A 22,165-nucleotide genomic window follows, 5' to 3' on the forward strand; every position below is an offset into this window, starting at 1 on the left:
CCCAGGTTTTAAAGCACTGACACGGTGAGGCAGATCTAAAGGATACCCAGAGGGTGGAGATCCATGGCGTTGGGATCCCATGGCCTCGGAGGAAAGGAAGTGGAACCATTTGTCATGGAGTGGGAGACATGAGGGATGCACAGGGAGGGCACCTCAGACACCTGCATGGTGTTCAGGTGAAGGAGGAAACAGCCTCTGTGTGTGTGTGTGTGTGTGTGTGTGTGTGTGTGTGTCTCCTGGGAGCAGAACACGCCCACTAACCAGAAACTGGAGAGTGAATCTGGGCTCTCTCTGACTTGAGGACTCTCATTTCATAAAGAAATAAATGGATTAAAAAAAAGTGAGGGAATGAAGAAACGAACAACAAACTGTCCCAAAGTGAAATGAAAGCCCCTTCTGCTCTGGCAAATCCCCATCACTCAACCTGTTCAAGCAAAGATCGGAGGATCTTCCATCACTGGCGTCAAGAGAGAATTCACACAAGGGCTGGTGGAAGGCCGAACCGGGTGTGGACTCCTGCTGGATGTCTCCCCGTGCACAGCCCAGGGCAATCCAGTCCAATCTGTCCAGATTTCCCTGCCCTTTTCCCCTGCTCCTCCAGGAGGAGTCTGATCAGCACACCCCATCACCCCAGGCTAGTCAAGAGCAGTCAGTCCTGCAGACTTTGCCCCACAAAATGCTTAGTCCACCCCCACCAGCTCCCAGCTTCCTCTCTTACCTCCAGTTTTGCTTCTTTTAAATTTATCCTCCTCAACTTGCCAGGGCCATCCTTCCATAATTCAAATCTAGCTGTGTCATTCGCCCACTGAAAACCCTAAGGAGATACTAACCCTGCAAAAGCCAAGCCTGATCTCTCCTAAGCAGCATGCAAGGCCCCCTCCAGCTCCCAGACCCCACCTACATGTGCCTCAATCCCCCTTTCTCCCCACCCCTCCCTGCAGTCTGCATTCCATCAGTACTAAAGCCTGAGGCCTCCCGTGGATGTGCTGATCCACTCAGGGCCCGCTTTGCCCAAGGTCCCACTAACCCTGAAACAACACGCCAGCCTTGCTCGAGCTCCCTCTTCCCCCTCCTTCCTTCCCCTGGCTTCCCAGTAGCAAGCACTAGCTGGCTGCCATTCTTTGCTCCCTCTATCCTACACTTTTCTGCCCCTGGCACGTGGTGGCACCTCTCTCGGCACACAGAAGGGGCACTCATTAACATTTGCTCAAGGAAATGAAATAAGGTGCACTGTATTCTTTTAACCCCATCCCTCAGCTTCTTAACAGTTAAAAGGTGATAAGAACACCTATTCCACTCTAACTCGAAGGCCAAAGACACCATGTGAGGGTTAAAATGCAGCAGGTGGGGGTGGTTCTCTCTGCAACTGTCCCAGTGTTACCACTGACATAAGGGGCAGCCACCAAGCATGCAGGTTAACTGCCACCTCCCCCATTCTGGATGCTTCCAGAACTCAGGTCTCCCCCTGCAAAAACAAGAACAACAACAAAAATAAAAAATAAAAAAATAAAAAACTAGCTGCTCTGCTGGGTGTACTTTGTGCAATCCTTTAGGGACTCCTGGAGGAAAGCCTCTTGAAATCAGAAATATCCCCTACAGAATGATGCTATTGGGCAAACCCAAAATGTTATCAGAAACTACTAAGGACAGCATTTTGCTGGCAGGTAAACCAGCAAGAAGAAATGGCAGTTGATCAGTCAATCTTATTTTTCATGGTCAAGCCAACAAACTTATGTTGGGGTCGTCTTTTTTTTTTTTTTTTTTGGTCAGACTTCAAGAACCCAGTAGCCCCTTCCCTGAAGGACTCAGGGATTATACGCAAGAAAAACCCGAATCCCCAGAGCATGGTTCACAGTGACAGTGTGCTGATCGAATGAATACATGAATCTCAAGAATGGGTTCTTATTTACTCATTTCAGACATGTAGACACAAGAGCAAAACAAAGTGTTCCACTTCTTGCTCTCAATTTCAATTAGCAATAACAAAGGTAACAGCCTCAGCAGAGAGTCAAGGCAGGAGCTGAGACAAATAACAGTCAACTCTTAGTTATCTGGGCTAATCAGGGAAAGAAAGACATGAATAATTTAAAAGAACAACCACCAAAACAAAACAAAAACCTAACTCTTTCGTGAAACATCATTCCAACCTCTGTTCCCACTAAAACTCTTTTGAGAGTTCCTGGTGTTATGCTGCGTGGCTTTCTTCCCCTAAGGCTTTGGGTCAGAAAGCTCACTTTCAGAACAAGCCCTTCCCGTGGCCTCTCTCTCCAGCTGACTCAGAAACACAACAGAGCCACAGGGCACATGGGCAGCTCCTGATTGACGCCTCACTCGCCTTTGCACGCTGGGTACCTAGAACAACGTCTGGCTCACTACGTGTTCAACAAACATCCGTGTAATTGACCTGAGAGGGTCAGGAAATATGCTCAAGGTCCAGTTTGGGCCCTGACTACTGACAAGTCACATTAGTTCCTCCATGTGAAAACGGAGGAAGGTGGACTGGGCCAGCCCTGGTGCTTCTCGGTGGCACACATCCACTCCTACCTGAGCTCCAGAGCACGTCATTTACATAGAGCGTGGCGGGAATGGCCCCCTCAGAACCATGCACCTGCCATACTACCGTGCCCCTCTGGCTTCATCCGTCAGTAAAGACATAAGCAATCTTAGAAGACTAAGTGTGCATGACCTATTTATTGAATGATCAGACATTTACTAAGTGCCTGCTGGCCTGTATGGAATAGAAATACTGGTCAAAAGACCTTGCTAATGAGTTGAAGAATTCAGGCATATAATGAAAAGCTAACTAATGAACGAAGTCCATATATGATCGATGCCCAATTAATGAGACCGCCAATAAAGGCTGTGAGACTCAAGGAGAGACATCACTGTGGTCAGGGAGGCCTGACTTTAAGGGGCCCAAAGTCCTGGCCCAGCACCAGAAATCCCCCACTCGTGCTCGGCTATCACCGTAAGTCACCACTGTGGTCTGAGGATATGAACTAAGTAGAGTATTATTTCCTGCTTTTCTTCTGGTGAAGCTGATAGTAGAGTACAGGGACAGGTCAAAAGCAGAGTATGAAGAGAAGCAGGAAAAAAATAAAAAAAAAGAACCTCTGAGGGCAACCTACTGAGTAAATGCCAGGTGGCTACACAGATTTAGGCCAAGCTCTGACTGCTATGTAGGACACATGCACTTGTCAACAGGAGGCAGGAATTATTCTCATATTTGCAAATGCTTTATTCGAACCATGCACACAGATACCTCCAAATAACCTGGAGAAATAGAAAGGTACTACAGTGTCCATAATCCCCTCAAGTCCACACCCCCACACACACTTCAGCCCCCTGTCATTTTTAAGCGTCCGGGGAAGGCATGGTGATTTTCTGGCAGCAGGTTTATTTTCCTGGTCATGTTTTGCTCCAGCTCATGCAGCAATGACGCTGCGTTCCCTGAGCACATATGCACCAACAGATGGTGTAAGAGGACTAGAATCATGCTAACTACTCCAGAGAAGCCAGCTCGGAATGCAAATGTCAACCGCAGAGAAGTTAAACAAGGAAAATCAGAAAGTGACTCCGCGATCAGACTGCCACACGAAGCATGACATGCATGCTGCCCAGGAAGCCAACCCACGTCCCCTGCGGTATTCCTCACACGGCCAAGTCCTAAACATCACAGTTTGCTTATGTATCTCACCCCAGGAGGATCAACGCCTTATGAGGGAGGGGAAACATCCTATTCATCTTTAGATGTGCAGGACCCAGCACAATTAGTGCTTGCTAAATATGGGAGATGGGAATTGATAAATTAATGGGTAAAGAAATAAGTGGTGGTACAAATATGGGAAGCACGGTGCTTCGTGACCGTCCTCATCTGAGCAAACACCAGTCGGAATGTGGATCCAGTGTTGGGTACAAACAGGACTTCTTCTGGCTCTTGGCTCTAAAGCAGCAGCTGACCAGTGTCACACAGACCCAAGAACAGCCAGATGCCAGCCCTTTGTTGCTTCTCTCTGCTTCTTTGGGGCCAGCCTACTCGACATAGGTCAAATTCAGCGTGGGGGAAACCAGATGCTAAGATCGTTTTTCAAACCACCCACCTCTATCTTGCTGCTGGTCCTGTTTCTAAAAGGAGCAAAGGAAAAGAAGACTTTCTTCTTTGCATTAAACAAGACGATTACTGAGGCCTCCCCACTTCCTTTAGGAACACATCTCGGTGGGTTCAGTGCAAATACAGGGAGAAAGGAGGGCCAGTTGGCCCTGACCCACCATTAGCCAAATTAACTTTTGTACTACTTCAGATAAAAATAATCAACAAACTGGTTCTGATAAAATCAGACTTGAGCGAGAAGAGGTTATAGACTCTAGACATTTTTGCTTCTCAGAGCAATACATTTGCAAAGAGTACAGAACGTAATTTAACGTCATTAACAAATGGGGGGATCCTCGGCAAATTACTTTACCTTGCTGAGTATCAGTTTTCTCATTTGTAAGACGAAGCTGTTAACCCCAAATGTCCCTTCCAGGTCTGTTAATTATGAATCCCCAAACCAGATGTGTCAACAGCAAAAGTCGATTGGCTACCAAGTAGTACACATTCTGAAATTATTACTCAGGTATTGTTATTATGTATTATTATTTACTGTTGTTATTATCGCTCATTCTATGTCCCACACAAAGCAAAGATGGACAAGGTGAAGTCTCTGGTTAATTTTTTAGTCATTATGAATTTAAATTTATATAGAGTCGTACTTGGCTGGATCAGTAAAAATATGTCATTTGTTCTTTATGATAAAGAATGTGTAAATCATTTGCTAAGGTCAACAGTGATTTGGTGTCAACAACCTAGTACTGAAGAGAGACAATCCACTTATACTCACAGACTTACTTTCTGGAAGAGCAGCATGATGTTAAGAGAAAAAGCTTCCTCAGAGACACTTACTTCAGCTCATTGGTTTCCATGCCCTGCGCGATGGCCATGATGATGCCGCCATGGTCTCCCCAGGTATAGTAGTGAGGTCCAGGAAGTGCCTGAAGAGGAAAAGCCAGTGCTGATGCCACTGCTGTGGAGTAACTGAGCAGTAACCATGCACACCATACATGCACACACACGCACAGGCACACACATAAGCACGTGGCAGTGATGACAAGCACTTGAAGACACTTTTTCAGTTTCCAGAGCACATTCACATCCATTATCTTATTTGTTCCACACAACCCTGGGGATGGGGCAGTGAGTTCTCTGATCCCCATTTTTTTTTTCCCCAAATGAAGAAACCAAGGGTTGGTATTAAAGTGGCTGATGGTAAACAGCAGGAATAGGCGTCAAACCCAAATCTCCGACTCTCACCAACCAGAGAGGACAACTCAATCAATTGGAGTTTGAGTTCTACCATGATCGTATAATCCACAACAGCCCATCATCCTTCCTGGTGATTATAAGCAAAAACTTTGAACAAAATATTAAAAAAAAAAAGAGCTACCCAAGGATACTGAAGAGTAAACAAAATCAGATGGCTTGTGCAGGGGACTTAAAACCTGAGCAGCAATCACAGGCTGGGATTTCCTGTTTAGAAGGAAATGGCTTTGCCCTAAGAGAAAATCCCAGTCCTGGAACATCTCAGATGGATGGCTACACCATCAACAGAAATGACTTCTCCCTATGGAATCAGGAAACGAAGCCCTGGCAGGCCAGGGAGAATGTGGATGAAATCCCAGAGGAGAGAGTATCAATCAAGTAAGTCCTCTAATTCTGTGTATGAACTCACACAAGCCTCACCCTAATCCCTAAACTACACGTGTGTGGAAGACTTAAACCAACATGGCAAAGGTTTAGTGAATGAAATGGAAATTTGTATGTGAGAAGGAACCCACAGTCTAAATCTAAACAGATACACTTTCCACTAAAACAAAAATATCCACATCCTCCAGTAGATTCTATTTCATGTATGTCATTCACATGTCCAGGATACAACCCAAAATTATTCAATGTACACACATACCAATAAAACCTGCCCAGTTCTCAAGAGAAAAGACAATCACCAAGTGCCAACCCCAAGATGGTTCAAATGCTGGAATTACCAAGCACTTTAAAATAATGTAATTATTTTATCATATTTCATACATTATTTATCATAATGTAATTATGATCACATAATTGTGTCTCACAGGGTAAAGGAACACACACTTGAAATGAACAAAAGACAAAGATTCTTCCCAGAGAAGTGGAATAAGAAATTTTTTTAAAAATTAGACATGATATTTGATGTCTATTTCTTAAGAAAAGAATTTTAGAACAGAAAAATATAACATGTGAAGTAAGAAATTCACTAATGGGCTCAACAACAGAATAGAAATGACACACGAATTGGTGAATCTGGTTATAAGTACAGAATAGTAGAAATTATCCATTATAAAGAACACCAAAAAAAAGACTGAAAAGAAAAAAGCCCCAAAGACCAGGAAGATAATAATAAAAGCATGTGTGATTTGAGTCTAAGAACAGGAAAAAGGGACCAGAGCAAGAAAAATAAAGTATTTGAAGAAATAACGCCTGAATATTTCCCAAATTTGGTGAAAGACATACATTTATAGACTCCAGATCAGCATACCCAAACAGGATAAACACAAAACCATACCCTTACATACATCACAACAAAACCGCTAAAAACCAAAGATAAGAAAAAAGATCTTGAAATCTTTAGACAAAATGACGGACTGCATGCAGGACATGAAATGACTGTAGATTTCTCATCAGAAATCAGAGAGGCAAGATAACTGTGGCATATCTTTAAAGTACTACCAAACCAGAATTCTATATCAACAAACACGTCTTCCAGGAATGAAGGTGAAATAAATTGATTCTCAAATGAGGGAAAACCAAGAAAATGCGTAACAGATAGATCTGCTTGACAAAAAATGCTAATAGAATTTCTTCAGGCTGTAAGGAAACTTAACCAGGGGGATACAGGGATTCTCAGGAATGAAGGATGAGCAAAAGAAGTATCTGCGTAAATATAAGACTGCTTCTTTCTCCTTAAATTCTTTAAAACTGGTATAATGATGTAAAGCAAAAGTAAAATCATTGTCTTGTAGATTTTTTAATATATTTCAATGGGATACATAGGACAACAATAATCAAAAAAAGTCAGGGACTTACATGGTTGCAAGGTTTCTAAATTTTATGTGAAGTGTAACATTATATTAAAAGTCATATTAATTCAAAAAAGACTATGACAGAGTAAATACGCATGATGTAATCCTTAGAGCAACCACTGAAAAAAATATATAATAAAAAAAATACCTAAATAAAAGCAGAATACCAAAACCATCTAAATAATATAGAAAAGTCAGTAAAGGAAAAACAGAGTAATAAAAAATATATATATATATATATACATATATATATACAATCTTGAACCTAAATCCAACCATATCAACAATTATGTTAACTGTTAATGGTTTAAGCATTTCAGTTAAAGCAGTGCCTAGCAGAATGAATAAAAAAGCAAGACCCTACTAGATGCTGCCTATAAGAGACCCTTTAAATACAAAGACACTGGTAGGTAGAAAGTAAATGGATGGTGGAAGATATACTACTGAAACAGTAAACATAAAAAAGGCTGGAAGGTAAAATAGACTTCAAGGTGAAGGTTATCACCATAGACAAGAGGGATATTTCCTAACAGTAGAAGGGGCACAAACAGAAAAGATAATTATAAATGTGCATGTACTTAATAACAGAGCCTCAAAATACATAAAGCTAAAATTAACAGGATTTAAAGGAAAAAATCTCCCACAATCATAGTTGGAGATTTTACCACTGCTCTCTTAGCAATTACTAGAACTAGTCAAAAAAAAAAAATAGTAAGAACACAGAAGATCTTAACAGCAAAGTATCAACCACCTTCCTATAAATAACATCTCTGGAATACTACATCCAACAACAGCAGAATACATACTCCTTCCTAGTGCATACGATGTATTCAACAAAGTAGAGTACATCTTGGATCCCAAAGCAAGTGCCAGTAAATTTAAAGGGATCAAAATCATATAAAGTGTTATTTCTCTGACTACAAGGAAATTAAATTAGACATCAATCATGATAAGATATCTAGGGAAATGTCAAATATCTGAAAACTAAACAACCCTTTTCTAAATAACTTACCAAAGACAAAAAGCAAAAGGGACATGCTGAAGTAATAGAAATGTTCTAGAATTAGAGAGCAGTAAAGATTAAATATCACATCACTTGTGAATACAGCAAAAACCCACTGAACTATATACTTTGAAATGATGGACTTTATGATATGTGAATTACATCTCAACTTTAAAGAGAGACATTAAGAAATATTCTAAACTGACAACAAAAATGCATCTTTACATTTGTGACATTAGTTAGAGCAGTATTTAGACAAAAACTTAGAGCTTTAAATGTTTCTATTAGGAAAAAACATCTAAAATCAATGACCTAGTGTTATACCCAAAAAAGGCTACAAAAAGAAAAGCAAATTAAATACAAAGTAAATAAGGGAAAAGATAATACTAAAGAGCAGAGATCAACAAAATAAAATACAAGCCAAAGAGACAAAGCCAAAAGCACGTTCTTTGAAAAGATCAATAATATTGACAAACCACTAACTAAACTATTAAGCAAAACAGAAAAAAAAAACACCACAGGGGTTCCTGGATGGCTCAGTCAGGGTAAGTGTCTGCCTTCGGCCCAGGTCATGATCCCAGGGTCCTGGGATCCAGCCCCATGCTGGGCTCCCTGCTCAGGGGGGAGCCTGCTTCTCTCTCTCCCTCTGCTTGCCATTCCCCCTGCTCATGCACTTACTTGCTCAAGCTCTCTCTCTGTCAAATAAATAAATAAAATCTATGAAAAAATAAACTACAAATCCTCAATATCAGGAATGAAAACATGTGATAACCACAGACCCTACAGACATTTAAAAAAAAAAAAAGAAAAGAAAATACCTTGAGTCATTTTAAGCCAACAAATTCAATAATCCAGATGAAACTCACCAAAACTGACATAAGCAGTAGAAAAAATCTCAACAGTTCCCTATCTGCCAAAGAAACTGAATTTCTAACCCAAACACAGCCAAAAAGAAAACCCCAGGTCCAGATAACTTCACTGGTGAATTATTCAAAAAAAAGAGTAATACCACTTTTACACAAAAGAGGAATCACTGCTCAACTTCTTCTATGACACCAGCCCAACCCTAGCACCAAAACCTGAAAAAGACATTACCCAAAAAAAAAAAAAAAAAAAAAAAAGAGGTAAAAATCTTTAACAAACTATTAGCAACTCAAACCTAATCTGGTATAAAAAGGATAATAAATCCATGTTAAATAGGGTTTATCCCAGTAATTCAAGGTTAGTAAAACGGTCAAAAATCAATCAATGTAACGTATCATACTACATATGTGACAGTGTGATAAGAGAATAAATGGTATTTTGGTTTTTGTTCCCAGCTCCTGGTCAGAACTCCTAAATCCCTTGTAATTTCCTGACTGGTGGGGGTGATGTGTGTCTTACATAGAGCTCCTATATCCCTCAGAACTTCCAGGATGACGGGAGAGTCTTTTGTTGTAATGAGGCAAATGTTGGTGAACTCCTGGACAGTAGAGAGGCAGGTAACCAAAAAGACTAAGCATGATTAGAAACTCCCAGCCTTGCCTCATCGTCTGGGGAAAGGACAGGGGCTGGAGAGGGAGTGTTTAAGTGATGGAGCCTCCACTGGAAAAAAAAAAAAAATCCCTAAGCTAAGATTAGAAGAGCTCCCAGGTTAGTGAACACACCCACATGCTGGGAGGTTGGCACATCTCAACTCCATGAGGACAAAAGTTCCTGTACTGAGGATCCTTCCAGACCTTGCCCTATGTACCACATCCAGCTGCAGCCTTTATAATATTCTCTATAATAAACTGGCGGAGGTAAGTAAATATTTCGCTGAGTTCTATCAGCCATTCTAGCAAACTGCTGAACCCAAGAAGGGGGTCATGGGAACCCCCTATTTATAAGCTGGTCAGTGAGAAGTATAGGTGACAACCTGGGACTTACAATGACCATGTGAAGTGGGGTGGGGTGGGCAGTCTTTTTTTTTTTTTAAGATTTATTTATTCATGAGAGACACAGAGAGAGAGAGGCAGAAACATAGGCAGAGGGGAGCCTGATGTGGGACTCGATCCCAGGACCCAGGCATCACATCTTGAGCTGAAGGCAGATGCTCAGTCACTGAGCCACCAAAGTATCCTAAGGGGTGGGGCAGTCTTATGAGACCCAGCCCCTAAACTGTGAGATCTGTGCTAATGTCAGCTAGTCAGTCACAACCAAAATAAAGGACATCCAACTAGTGCCCAGAGAATTGGAGAATTGCTTACTGTGAGGGGAACCTCCCTCAACATTTGGAATCAAAAATGTTCTGAGAATAAAGGAAAAGAGGGCTGTTTTTTAAAAACAGTAATACACCATATTACATATTGCCATATTATTACCTATTAGAGAAGAGAAGGAAGAGAAGAAGGGAAATAGGAGACATAAAGATCAGAAAGGAAGAAATACAACGGTCCGTATTTGCAGATGATATGAATCTCTTTGAGTCTACAAAACTACTAACATTATTTTATTATTTTATTATTTATTTATTATTTTAGCAAGGTTGCAGAATCCAAGGCTAATATGTAAAAATCAATTATATTCTTACATACAACAGCAAAAATTGGAAAGGAAACTTGAAAGAAAATTTCATTTACAGGAATACCAAAAAATTTAAAAATATTTAGAAATGAAACTAACGAAAGATATACAGACCTCCACATCAAAATCTATAAAATATCACTCAGTGAGACTTAAAAAGAAATGGAGAAACACACTACATTCATGGACCAGAAGACTCCATAGTGCTAAGATGTCAATTTTCCCAAAATCGATCTATAAATTCAATGTAATCCCAGTCAAAAAATCCTAGCAGGTTTTGTAGAAACTGACAAGCTGATTCTAAAAATGTTGTGGAAATACAAAGAATCTAGGATAGTCAAAGAAATTTTTAAGACGAAAAATGTTGGAGGACTTACCTACTTGATTCCAGCACTTACTCTAAGTCTCCCATAATCAAGACAGTTTGGTACAGGTGAAAAGACAAATAGATGAATAGAGCAGAATAGAAAGTCCTAAACTAGACCCACACATATCTGGCCAATTGATTTTCAAACAGGCACTCAATGGGGGCAGTCTTTTTCAGTAAGTGGGGCTGGATCATTGAATCTCCATATGGAAAAATGAGTATCAGTCTTTCGATCACATCAGATATAAAAATTAACTCAAAATGGATCATAAACCAAAAAAAAAAAAAAAATGGATCTTAAACCTAAACTACAGCCTGACACTGTAAAGCTCAGGGGTAAATCTTTGCAGCGTTGGGAGGGACAAATATTTTTTAGAACAATAAAGGGCATAAAACATAGAAAAAAAATTGATAAATCAGATTTCAGCAAAATTTAGAATATTTACTCTTAAAAGACACCATTAAGAAAACAAGCCAGGCCACGGAAAATACTCATGACACATATATCAAACGAAAGACTTAATTCAGAATACATTTTTCAAAAAAATCTCTTACAGCTCAATGAGAAGGCAAACTCAACTTTTTTTTTTACAAAAAATAAGCACAAGACTTAAACACTTCAAAAAATGATTTTTAAACGGCCAATGAGCACATGAAAAGAAGCTCTACTTCATTAGACACCAAGAAAGTGCCAATTAAAGCCATAATGAGATATCACTGTGTACTCATTAAAATGTCTAAAATTAAAAAAAGACTGACCATACCAAGTGTTGGTGTGGACCGGAAGCGATTAGAACTTTCACACACTGCTGGTAGAAATGTAAAACGGTACATTCATTTTGGAAAACAATTCGGTAATTCCTTAAAAAGTTAAACACAGACCCACCAAGCTGTCCAGTCATTCTGTTCTAAGGCATCCACCGAAAAGAAGTAAAAATATATGTCCATCTAAAAAAAAGCATGTGATTAAGTGTTTATAACAGCTATACTTACAATCAGCAAAAACTGTAATGTCCACCGACAGATGAGTGGATAAACAAGTTGTGAGATAACCCTACAATGGGATACCAATTAATAATAAATTGGAAAAGAACCACTGATACACAAAACCAGCATGGATGAACCTCAAAATCACCATGATGAGGGACAGAGGCCAGGCAAAAAGACTGTGTATGGAGTCCATTTATATAAAATGCTAGAAAATGCCAACTAATATCTGGAAGGGACCAGGTAAAGAGAAGGATGGATTACAAGGGGGAAGGAAGATACTTTGGGGAGTGATGGAAATGGTTGCCATCTTCATTGTGGTGTTGGCAACAGTGTAGCAATGGTGACCACTTCTGATCCAACTGTACCTTTTAGATATGCAGAGTTCACTCTGCTTCCACATGCCTCAGTAAAGTTAAGGAAGAAAAGTGCAGAAAAGGAACTCAGGATCAGAGAATTTGCACCACTGATCAGTCGTGGAAGGGGAATAAGAGTTCTACTCACCAATTTTCTAGACAGCCTTGTCCACTGTATCCTATCCTATCTCCTGCCATCCCTGATGCCCCTCACACCCGTAGGCTGTCCCTCTCATGTGACTGCCACCCACAGGGCCTCAGGTGCCCACTCCCGCAGACATGGTCTCAACCTTCCCCTCCCCTACTTTCTCTGCTCTTTCCAAAAATAGGGTCCCTTGTATGACGGCTGTGTCTTGGCAGGTGTGAAGCGTGCCTGGCAGGAGGCAATGACAGCTGCCCCAGCATTAGCCAGACCACACCACTTCACCAGAGGAGGAACAAGACACTGCTTTCTACCCAGAAGGAAATCACTTGCAAATGCTCAAATCCCAGATTACAACAACATCAGAAGGTCCCAACAAACCACAAGCCTATCTGCCTAGGAGAGAACACCCAATTTCAAAAGGAATGTCTGGCTCCTATGAAGAGGAAAGCAGCTGCTTAATCCTTCCCAGGGGAGCACAGCAAGGATGCTCCCCCAAACTCCAAACTGTTCACCCTTTTTGACAATTGGGCCTTGACATCTTTCATCCAAATACCTGTGTCCTCTACCATGCTGCACTGTTCTTAATGAATGCGCACACACAATGTCTGGGGCCCAGATCCCTCACCTGAGGGATGATGGTAAGCCCTCCTCCTAGGAGGTGAGATATGTGATAGGTTTCTGTGAACTGCACAGAGCCAAACAAACACTGGGTATCATTAATGCTTTGCATAGTATGTATTTAAATACAAACGTGTACATATCGTGTCCCCAATAAGCAGCATCATGAGGATGCGAGGTTGGCTGGCTCTTCTGAGAACTCCAAATCCCTCCTGACGTCATGCTCCGCCTACAGAAGGTGCTCAATTAAATTCCTGTCCCGTGATCTACTGAGTGCTCCTGGGGGCTCCCTGCACACACAGCAGAGCACCCCTGTAAGCAGCCCCTACAGAAGGAGACCAGATGTACTTCTTTCCTTGGCCTTCGTAATTCACGGGAGGCTGGTGAAAGCATTTTTTTTTTTCTTTTTTACAAGTTTGGCAATCCTCTAATGTCTGAGGCTGATTTAGCATTTGGGGACTATGAAACTAGCTCAACTTTCAGGACTGGTATCAGCAGTGCCAAGGATCCAAAGTAGTTCTACAGACTCAAGGCAAAAACATCTTCTTTCCACAGCAGAGAGGGAAACAAAGTGCCTGCCCACCACAGCCCCACTGAGGAAAGGGCTTGACTTCTATTTCAAAACGATACGACAATACACAGCCAACTTCACACCAGACACCACTACGGCCACACTGTCATTTGCTGATTTAAGGGGCACCCACTCCATAACCAGGCACTGCTAGGTCCTAAGGGTAAAGAGGTAAGCAAAAGAGATATTGCTTTGTCCTCTTGGAACATTTAGTTAAAGTTACAGACGTAGGGGGAAGGAAAGGTCTGTTTTTGATTCAAAGTAATATTTTTGGCAAACTCACGAGCCCACATTACAAGGTGCGAACACAAATCAGTGCAGCTGATGCTCATGTGTGGCTCTGGGTACCTCTTTCTATTTTATAGTCATACTTGGCACCATTGGCCTCCACCACCAGCCACACGTGTTCCTGAAATGCGCAGGCACAACTGTGTTCTCCAATAAAGCAGAACCTGGGTTGGGGGCTGAGGCCCGGGAGCTAGGGGTGGGGGTGGGGAGCTGACCTCTCGCCACCGGGCTCCAGCACTGCTAGAGATGTACACGTTCGTCTTGCTTGCCAAGTTCTTTCCCACTGAACCTAAAATGCAAGAGGCATAATTACTTTTAATTTCAAGAATATGTCAGACGCTCACCTTGCCCAACCAGAAATTCTGAGTAGTATTTAGCCACCAAAAATGTCTCAAAACCACAAAGAGCAGCTGCTACAGCAGATGTCAGTGGTCACCGCCTAGTTGGCTTGCACATAACAGAAATGCTTAACCCCTGAATGGGGACGAGCAAAGCAGACTTACCAGTGGCAATGATGAGACCGGGAGCGGACTCCTTGGACAGGATGGGCATCCTCCGAAGCTGGAGATTGAGCAGCTGACTGAGCCGCTGGGCCAGGTGGAGGGAACAGCCCTGGGAGAGCTACAGGACACAAGTTCCAGACCCCGTCAGCACGTGACACGATGCCTCCAGCTCCCTCAAAACACTGGGGCCTGTGTGCAAACAGTGCAGCCACACACCGAGAAAGGAAATCTGGCCCAAAGGAAACGAGACTCACAGCCCCGGGGCCCCCCATGCACCCCCAGGTGGATGGGATTACCTGAACCACATAAATGCCTATCACTGAAGAGAAGAGAAAAATATGAATAAAAAAATTCCTCCTAAGGCTCGCAGAGGATAGCACTTAGGCATCAGTGTCAACTCGAGTAGATCGAAAGCTACCCCACCTCTGTTTAAAGAGAAATGAAATGATTTGATGGGACTTCTTTTTTTTTTTAAGTCCGTAGAGATATATTTCAAATGTGATTTAAGCAATTCCATCAGAGGGAAAAATCAAGAATCAGAGGTCATGAAGTCTCACTGATAAGCTCCCAGATGTACAACATATGAGCTATAAACACCAAGGGATCCACATTACAACAGTTTTTAAGTAGTCAGCATTTGTACAAAGAAGCAACTCTACAGTGTCCGCTGCAAAACAAGTTATTCGAACCGGCCTCCGCCACTGGCGTTCCGATTTTAACAGTTCTGCAGTTATTTGCTGTATGGTCACACCAACATCTCTTGGCCAGAATGTGATTGTCAAATGTTACTCAGCCTCGTCTGGTGTTCTAAGCAGGGTAGGTCTGTGTGCTTATGTTAACAGGTTTTTACCTGGGAACCTGGTCGGCTACGTCTACTTACTTTTATAACAAAAGGATCTCTCTAGGAAATGTCCATCTTGCTAGCAACACTGTTTAGCAAATGAAAACTGCATCAGATTAGGTTGGGTCTCAAATATTTGCCAACTAACCTGTTCTTTCACCACCTAAAATCACAGGTAGAAACTAAAAGCCCACCAACTTGTATGGTTCGTAGATAAATGGGTCAGTCAGGGGAATAAGCAGAGTTTTAACAATACCATTAATGTGGTAGGCTCAGACCCTACAGCACACTCAAAATCAGTCCACCCCCATCTACACAGGTTGGTGCAGAGCTCCCAAAATCTAGAAGTCAGCCCTGAATAAAGAAACACCTATATATCTGTCTCTATCTACTTATATCTTGCCTCTCCAAAGTTAGACTTCATATACGAAGGCAAGACCTGCTGCCAAATAGAGAGGAGGAATCAAGAAGTCAGTGGAGAACAAGAGTTTCCAAAAAAATTTTCTTAGTGATCACAGATACAGCATAGAGTAGAGTCAACATACTTAATCACGGACAAACAAAATTCAAAAATCCCAAACCAGGTAACTAACTAAATATTATTTTTCCCCAAATTACTACTACTTGATTTTTTTTTCTGAGTTCCTTCTGCCTACCTACTTTATATACCCCAGACCCCTTAGGTGAGACAAAAACAGAGGTGCGGGGTGTCACATAAAGCCAAGGAACTCAATCCACAGGATGTTCTTCCGAGGGACAAGAACAGGGCTGCTCAGGAGAGTGGGAACACTTACTGAGGCCAAATAATACATTTCAGTATTCTCAGCTTTTCAGATGGAGCCACAGATTGGGAAAATTGTAGAATCCTAAATTATATTCAGGAAGGCACTTTTTTAAAAGTTCTGCAGAAATTAAAAATCTACAACAGAGTTTCCCAAGCTGTCTTGGTTTGCAACACAATTAGCGTCCCTGTAAATTTTTTATAGCAGCCTCAGACCAGAAGACGTACCCACATTTGTTTTTTTTTACATAGTTAAGACCAAACAATTTAATAAGTGTGCATGTCCTAATAACTTAATGGCAGTTCAAAATAACAGTATGTGTGCATATACACACGCATACACACATATACACACACAGAGAAAACAAAATTTTTATTTCACTCTTAAATAACCACAGTTACTTAATACCGGATGTCTGCACCTGCTGAGTACTACACACTTTCTCAAAGTTTAGAATCATCTCAGATCCCACCACTGTCACTTCCCATCGCACTGGGATTTTCTCACTTGCTTTTTATCACGTCAACTGCTAGAAAATTCGGCTTCACAACAGTTTGATGCCTTCCAAAGCACGAACTAATGTGGAAACTAGGAACGAAACTCAAGATGGTACTTCACATGATCACTGACAAATACCAAGTATCTTGTGTTTCTCTCAAAAGTTTAAAACATCCCAGAGTTCACTGGGAGTGAACTACGGCACCCCTAGTTGCCCTGGTGTGGAGTTTGGGAACCGTTAAGGGTAGCACCACAGATTAAAAATTCATATAAAAAGCCCAAACGAGATGAACGCATCTGTACCTCACAGTTGATTTTTTCTCCATATCCCGTGAAGGCTGGAGCCTGAATGAACTCCCAGGTACCCCCTTTGTCAAAGGTGATGACTGATCGCATGTTCTCCTCATTCATCGAACCGTTAATCAGAGTAGCGATATAGACTCCTTGTAACCCCTCCACACGGTGGAAGTCAGCAAATGGCTCATTTGCAAAATACCTACAGTAAGAGAAAATAAGCAGCTGTGAACCTGAACTGATATTTCCTTGGTATGTTTTTATTATAAATAACGTAAAATTTAACTGTGTTAAAGTACAGAATTCAGTGGCATTACATACATTCACAATGCTGTGTTGTACCAGTGTCATGATCTAGTTCCAGAACATTTTCATCATCTCAAGAAAAAACCCAGTACCCACTGGCAGTCATCCCCCCTCTTCCCTGCCCACCCCAGGCCCTGGCCACCACTACTCAGTTTTCTGTGGCTGAATTGGCCTAATCTGTGTATTTGACATACATGGAAGTGTGCCTTTTTATGGTCACTTTTGTACAGCGTAATGTGTCCAAGGTTCACCCATACTGTAGCACAAATCAGTAGTTCATTCTTATTTACAGATAAGTAACCTTTTTTTTTTAAGATTGTATTTATTTATTCATGAGAGACCCAGAGAGAGAGAGAGAGAGAGGCAGAGATACAGGCAGAGGGAGAAGCAGGCTCCATGCAGGGAGCCTGACGTGGGACTTGATCCCGAGACTCCAGGATCACGCCCTGAGCCGAAGGCAGATGCTCAACCACTGAGCCACCCAGGCGTCCCGTCCCTCTTTTTTTTTTTAAACGTGATTGTGTTTTAACTTTGAAGGTCAAGATGCTTATCAGATCAATAACTCTTCATGGGGAGTGACTACATGCTGACTACAACACACAGACGTGATGAGAGGCACGTCTATCTCTTCCCTGACAGATTCACCCCAAATCTTCCAGCGAGCCTCGACAAACAGGAAACAGTAAGCCAGACTTGCCAGACACCAATCGAAGCGCCAGAGCTTATAAACCGCAGGAATCCAGCGCTAAGGGATACACAGCCACTGGCCACACACTGACAATTAATTATCCAACACCCTGTTCAGGGAGAAGCCCATAGGGTTCCTGTCAGAATGCACAGCAGAACCCCAACCCCAGGAAGCCATACATAGAGCAAGGAAGGTTCTAGAAGCTTGAGGTTATACTTTTTACCAATGAAGCAGAGAATGAGGCCTTCCCAGGGCCTTAACTACTATGCCAGGGTACCTATTTCACTGGGAAGCAGCTTTGCCCCGAAATGGTACACACGTCACAGATGGAACAGATCTCTGAGAAGTGCTAACCAGAGTTCCCACGTGGTTTTCAAAACTGGAAGTGTGTCCTTTATTTAGAAGGGTTCTGAGCCACCAGGCTTGGTTAAAAAAATTTATTAAAGCATAGAACTGCTTTTTTCCATTATCCACTCTACAAATCTCGAGCTGGATGAGTTCAGACAGAAGCACACTCACTACAAGCTCTGAGGAAGAAAAAGAAAATTTTTAAAAAGCACTGACAAAGCTACTTCAGATGGAGAGACTGAGCAAAATCCCATATCAAATGCTGGCACTGAGTGAGGGACGCCTGGGTGGCTCCGTGGTTGAGCACCTGCCTTCAGCTCAGGGCATGATCCCAGGGACTGGGGATCGAGTCCCATATCAGGGTCCCCAAGGGAGCCTGCTTCTCCCTCTGCCTGTGTCTCTCCACCTCTCTCTCTCTCTCTCTCTGCGTCTCTCATGAATAGATAAAATCTAAAAAAAAAAAAATCCTAAATAAGACGGTGGCAATGAAACCAAACATTCTGACATGCGGTTTCCTCGGGTCTCCTGGAGGTATTTTTCTTTGCTTCTTTAGAAATCAGTTGCAGCTCTGTCAGCCACCCGCTCTTATCGACCTCAGCAACCCTGCGTTAGATGCCATCATCATGAAGCCACCACCATCAGGTTGACTGTCACTCTCCTGGATTTCTGCCTTTTGGTTCCAAGCAGAAACCTGTCTATGCCTGTCAGTGCCCCAGTGGCCCTGCGATGATTCATCTCACCGTAGGTGCCCTCTCTTTGTCCGTTTTCCTACATTTCCACTCGCCAGCGCACCCAGGCCCCTGAGCCACTCTCCTGCAGAGCCCACGCCCGCCTCGCCCCTCGCAGAGGCCCCGCCGGGCCCAACATCTCATCCCCACATCTGGTCCTCCATCCAGACACTGCTTTCCAGGAGATTTCTGCTCGACACATCTCACCGACGCCAGGGGCACCCCCAGTTAAGGATTCTACTCCAGGTCTCTAAGTAAATTAGGACTGCTTCCTTGGCACCACACTTTCCTATTGAGTTCAAAGAACAACTCATTTCAAATAACACAGAAGTGTTATGTGGGTTTTTTTGGTTTTTGGTTTTTTTTTTTTTAATCAGCCTGCCCACGCAATCTAATTCACCCTTAGCCTATCTCATTTTGCTGAGATGCAGAAGCAGGTGACAAAAGTTCACTCAAATGAGCACAACTGAGCATCTCCAGTACTGAGATTAAGCCTGAAGTAAACAAGAAGAAGGCTGAGCCCATGCTGGTCTGTGAATGTAGACATAAATCTCTTTCCAGTTTCCTAACTGGATTGGGCACTCGGGCCGGGCACGAGCGACCTTCATCACCACGTAAAGGGCCGTGTGCATACATAAGAGGGCCATATGGTCACATAAGTGAGCTTCCTGCTTCCTGGGGAGCTTCTCTCCAAGACTTCTGGCTGCCCTGTCACAAGACAGCCATCCTGAACACCCGACAAACGCAGAGGATACAGAAACCTTTGGCAAGCTGTGATTTATCCACTCCACAGCTCTCAAAGGTGGGGGAAAAAAAATCAGAGGCTGGGAAAGGCTTGAGGAATCATGGCTCATAATTCTAATTATAAAAAAAGTAAGCAGAATATTATTCACCAGTACAAAGGAATGAAGCACTCACACACACACACACACACACACACACACGGACGAACCCTGAACACATTATGCAAGCTCCAAGACCGACCCAAAGGTCACTTATTATGCTACGATTCTGTTTACACAGTATACCTGGAGAAGGTAAATCCTCAGAGACAGAAAGGACATTAGTGGCTGCCAGGGGCTGCAGGGAGGACAGACTGGGACCAGAAACTGCTTAGTGGGTAAGGGGTTCTCTTTTGGGGAAGTGAAAATGTTTTGGAAATAGATTAAAGCTGGTGGTTGCTTGCACAACGCCTCGAATGCCCTAAATGCCACCGGGCTGTTCACTTTAAAATGGCTCAGCTAATGTCATGTGAATTTCACCCCAATAAATTACTTAAAATAACAAACAAACAAAAAGCAAAGACACAGGAGCCAGCCCAAAGACGCTGCCACTGACCAAACCAGAAAAACCTGAGGCTGAATCATGGTAGGAATGGTTTACAACACATTAACTCACACTGAATAATAAATAACTCATGCATCTATACTGGCAGGGGTGTGGGGAGGCATAAAATAGGACGTACCTCTGAAAGAGCCGAAACAGGGCATGCAAAGGCACTGTCAGGGACCAGAAAGTTCTCCCCTTGGGGATCCAACAGGCATCTCCAAGCTGGCGAATCTGAACCCGAGGCCCTGCCCTTTCCCCAGACACCTGCTCCTCGCGCAGCTCCCCCTGACCTCCTGACGCCCACGGCCGTCATTCTGCCCACTGCTCAGCCCAAGCAGCCATGGGCCCCAGACTCGCCAAGCCAAGCAGCAAATCTACCAGCAAACGATCAGAATTTGCCCATCTCCGTCATCTCTGCTGCTACTGCCCTGGGCCCTGCCGACAGCAAGGCCAGCCTGGGTCTCCAGCACTGTCACGGCCAGGCGCCCTGCTTCTTCCATTCTCGCGCCCCGCCGGCAGTCTACTCTGCACACAGCACTGAGCCCGGCTTCTTTAGAAGACAGGTCACCTGAGTATTCGTCTGAAACTACTCGTAATATTGTCCATGTTTCAAGTTCTTTCCTTTACGTAACGTGGGGTCACAATTTTTTTAAATGGTTAAAAAAATGTAACAGGTTAAATCAGATGATGTCCATCTTCTGGTCAAAACCCTCCATATTCTGCTTAGAAGGAAAAAAGGAAATTTCTTCCATGCCCTTGAAGGCCTTATACAATCTGAGCCCTGCTCTCCTGGATCCTATCTCCTAGAAGATGTTCTCAATCTCTCTCTCTCTCCTCTTCCAGCTGTTGGAGCCACCCTGGCTCTACACCGCTCCTAAAATATATCCAACCTCAGAATCTCTGAGCATGCTGTTCCCTCTGCCACAGCACCCTTCCCCAGGGCCTCCGAGCATGCTGTTCCCTCTGCCACAGTGCCCTTCCCCAGGCCCTCCGAGCATGCTGTTCCCTCTTTCTGCTTATGTGACTCAGGACCTACTGAAATGTCACTGTCGTAGAACAGCCTTCCATGGCCAGCCTGTATAAATAACATGCTCTTAATCCCCTGTCCTCTTAACTTGGTTCACTCTGCCTCCCAGCCCTCGCCACCAACAGGCAAACTACGTATTTGTTTCCGTCCTGTCTTCCCCCAATGAGAACAAAAGCCCCATGGAATAAGGACCCTGTTTTGACTTTTCATTGCTGGACATATTATCTCATTGCTGTGCCTGGAACAAGGGCTGGCACAGAGCAGCAGCGTCCTTGTCAAAAGAAATGGGGACTGAATAAATCACCAGCATGACGAGAGACCTTGGACGGCAGTGACACGCCCTGTGACCTGGTGGTCACGGCTTCAGAGCCAGGCCTTGCTGCGCACCAGCCAGCTCCACCAGACGGCTCTTGCCAAGAGCAGAGTGATCCTCATCACAGTCAGACGTCTCACAGAAGACTGGCTTATCGCATGACAAGCAAGAATGAATGGACTCTAGCTCCCAAGGGTCACGGGGTCACCCACGGAGCAATATTTGCAATTACAGTAAGAAAAAAAAAATGTCAATTAACCTGCCTTACTTAGAGGCAAGTCTGCCATCGCTCTCCCATGCCAGCTTGCCCCGAGCTGACCCCTGTCCAAGTGCCTTTTCCCACCAGCTCAGAGACCCCAAGCCAGATAACTGAAGGAAAGGAACCCAGGGAGTGGCTGACACAGGGCCTGTGACTCCAAATGTCACCCAGAGCAGCCATGCTCAGCCTTGGCATCCCATCCAAATCACCTGGAG

The 22,165-nt window shown here is 43.2% G+C and overlaps 1 protein-coding gene across 4 annotated transcripts in view; it reads right to left on the bottom strand.

The window, feature by feature from the left end:
* Positions 1-22,165, bottom strand: part of SORL1 (sortilin related receptor 1) — a 214,140-nt gene that overhangs the window by 82,682 nt on the left and 109,293 nt on the right. For all 4 annotated transcript variants that reach the window (XM_072729512.1, XM_072729511.1, XM_025999033.2 and 1 more), the window contains exons 9-12: positions 16,962-17,154; positions 14,538-14,655; positions 14,250-14,323; positions 4,943-5,031 (exon numbers count right to left, since the gene is read on the bottom strand). In XM_072729512.1, the coding sequence (XP_072585613.1) occupies positions 4,943-5,031; positions 14,250-14,323; positions 14,538-14,655; positions 16,962-17,154 (474 nt within the window). The remainder of the gene's footprint in view (positions 1-4,942; positions 5,032-14,249; positions 14,324-14,537; positions 14,656-16,961; positions 17,155-22,165) is intronic.

Source organism: Vulpes vulpes, chromosome 12, assembly GCF_048418805.1.
Source record: "Vulpes vulpes isolate BD-2025 chromosome 12, VulVul3, whole genome shotgun sequence".
NCBI classification, from domain to species: domain Eukaryota; kingdom Metazoa; phylum Chordata; class Mammalia; order Carnivora; family Canidae; genus Vulpes; species Vulpes vulpes.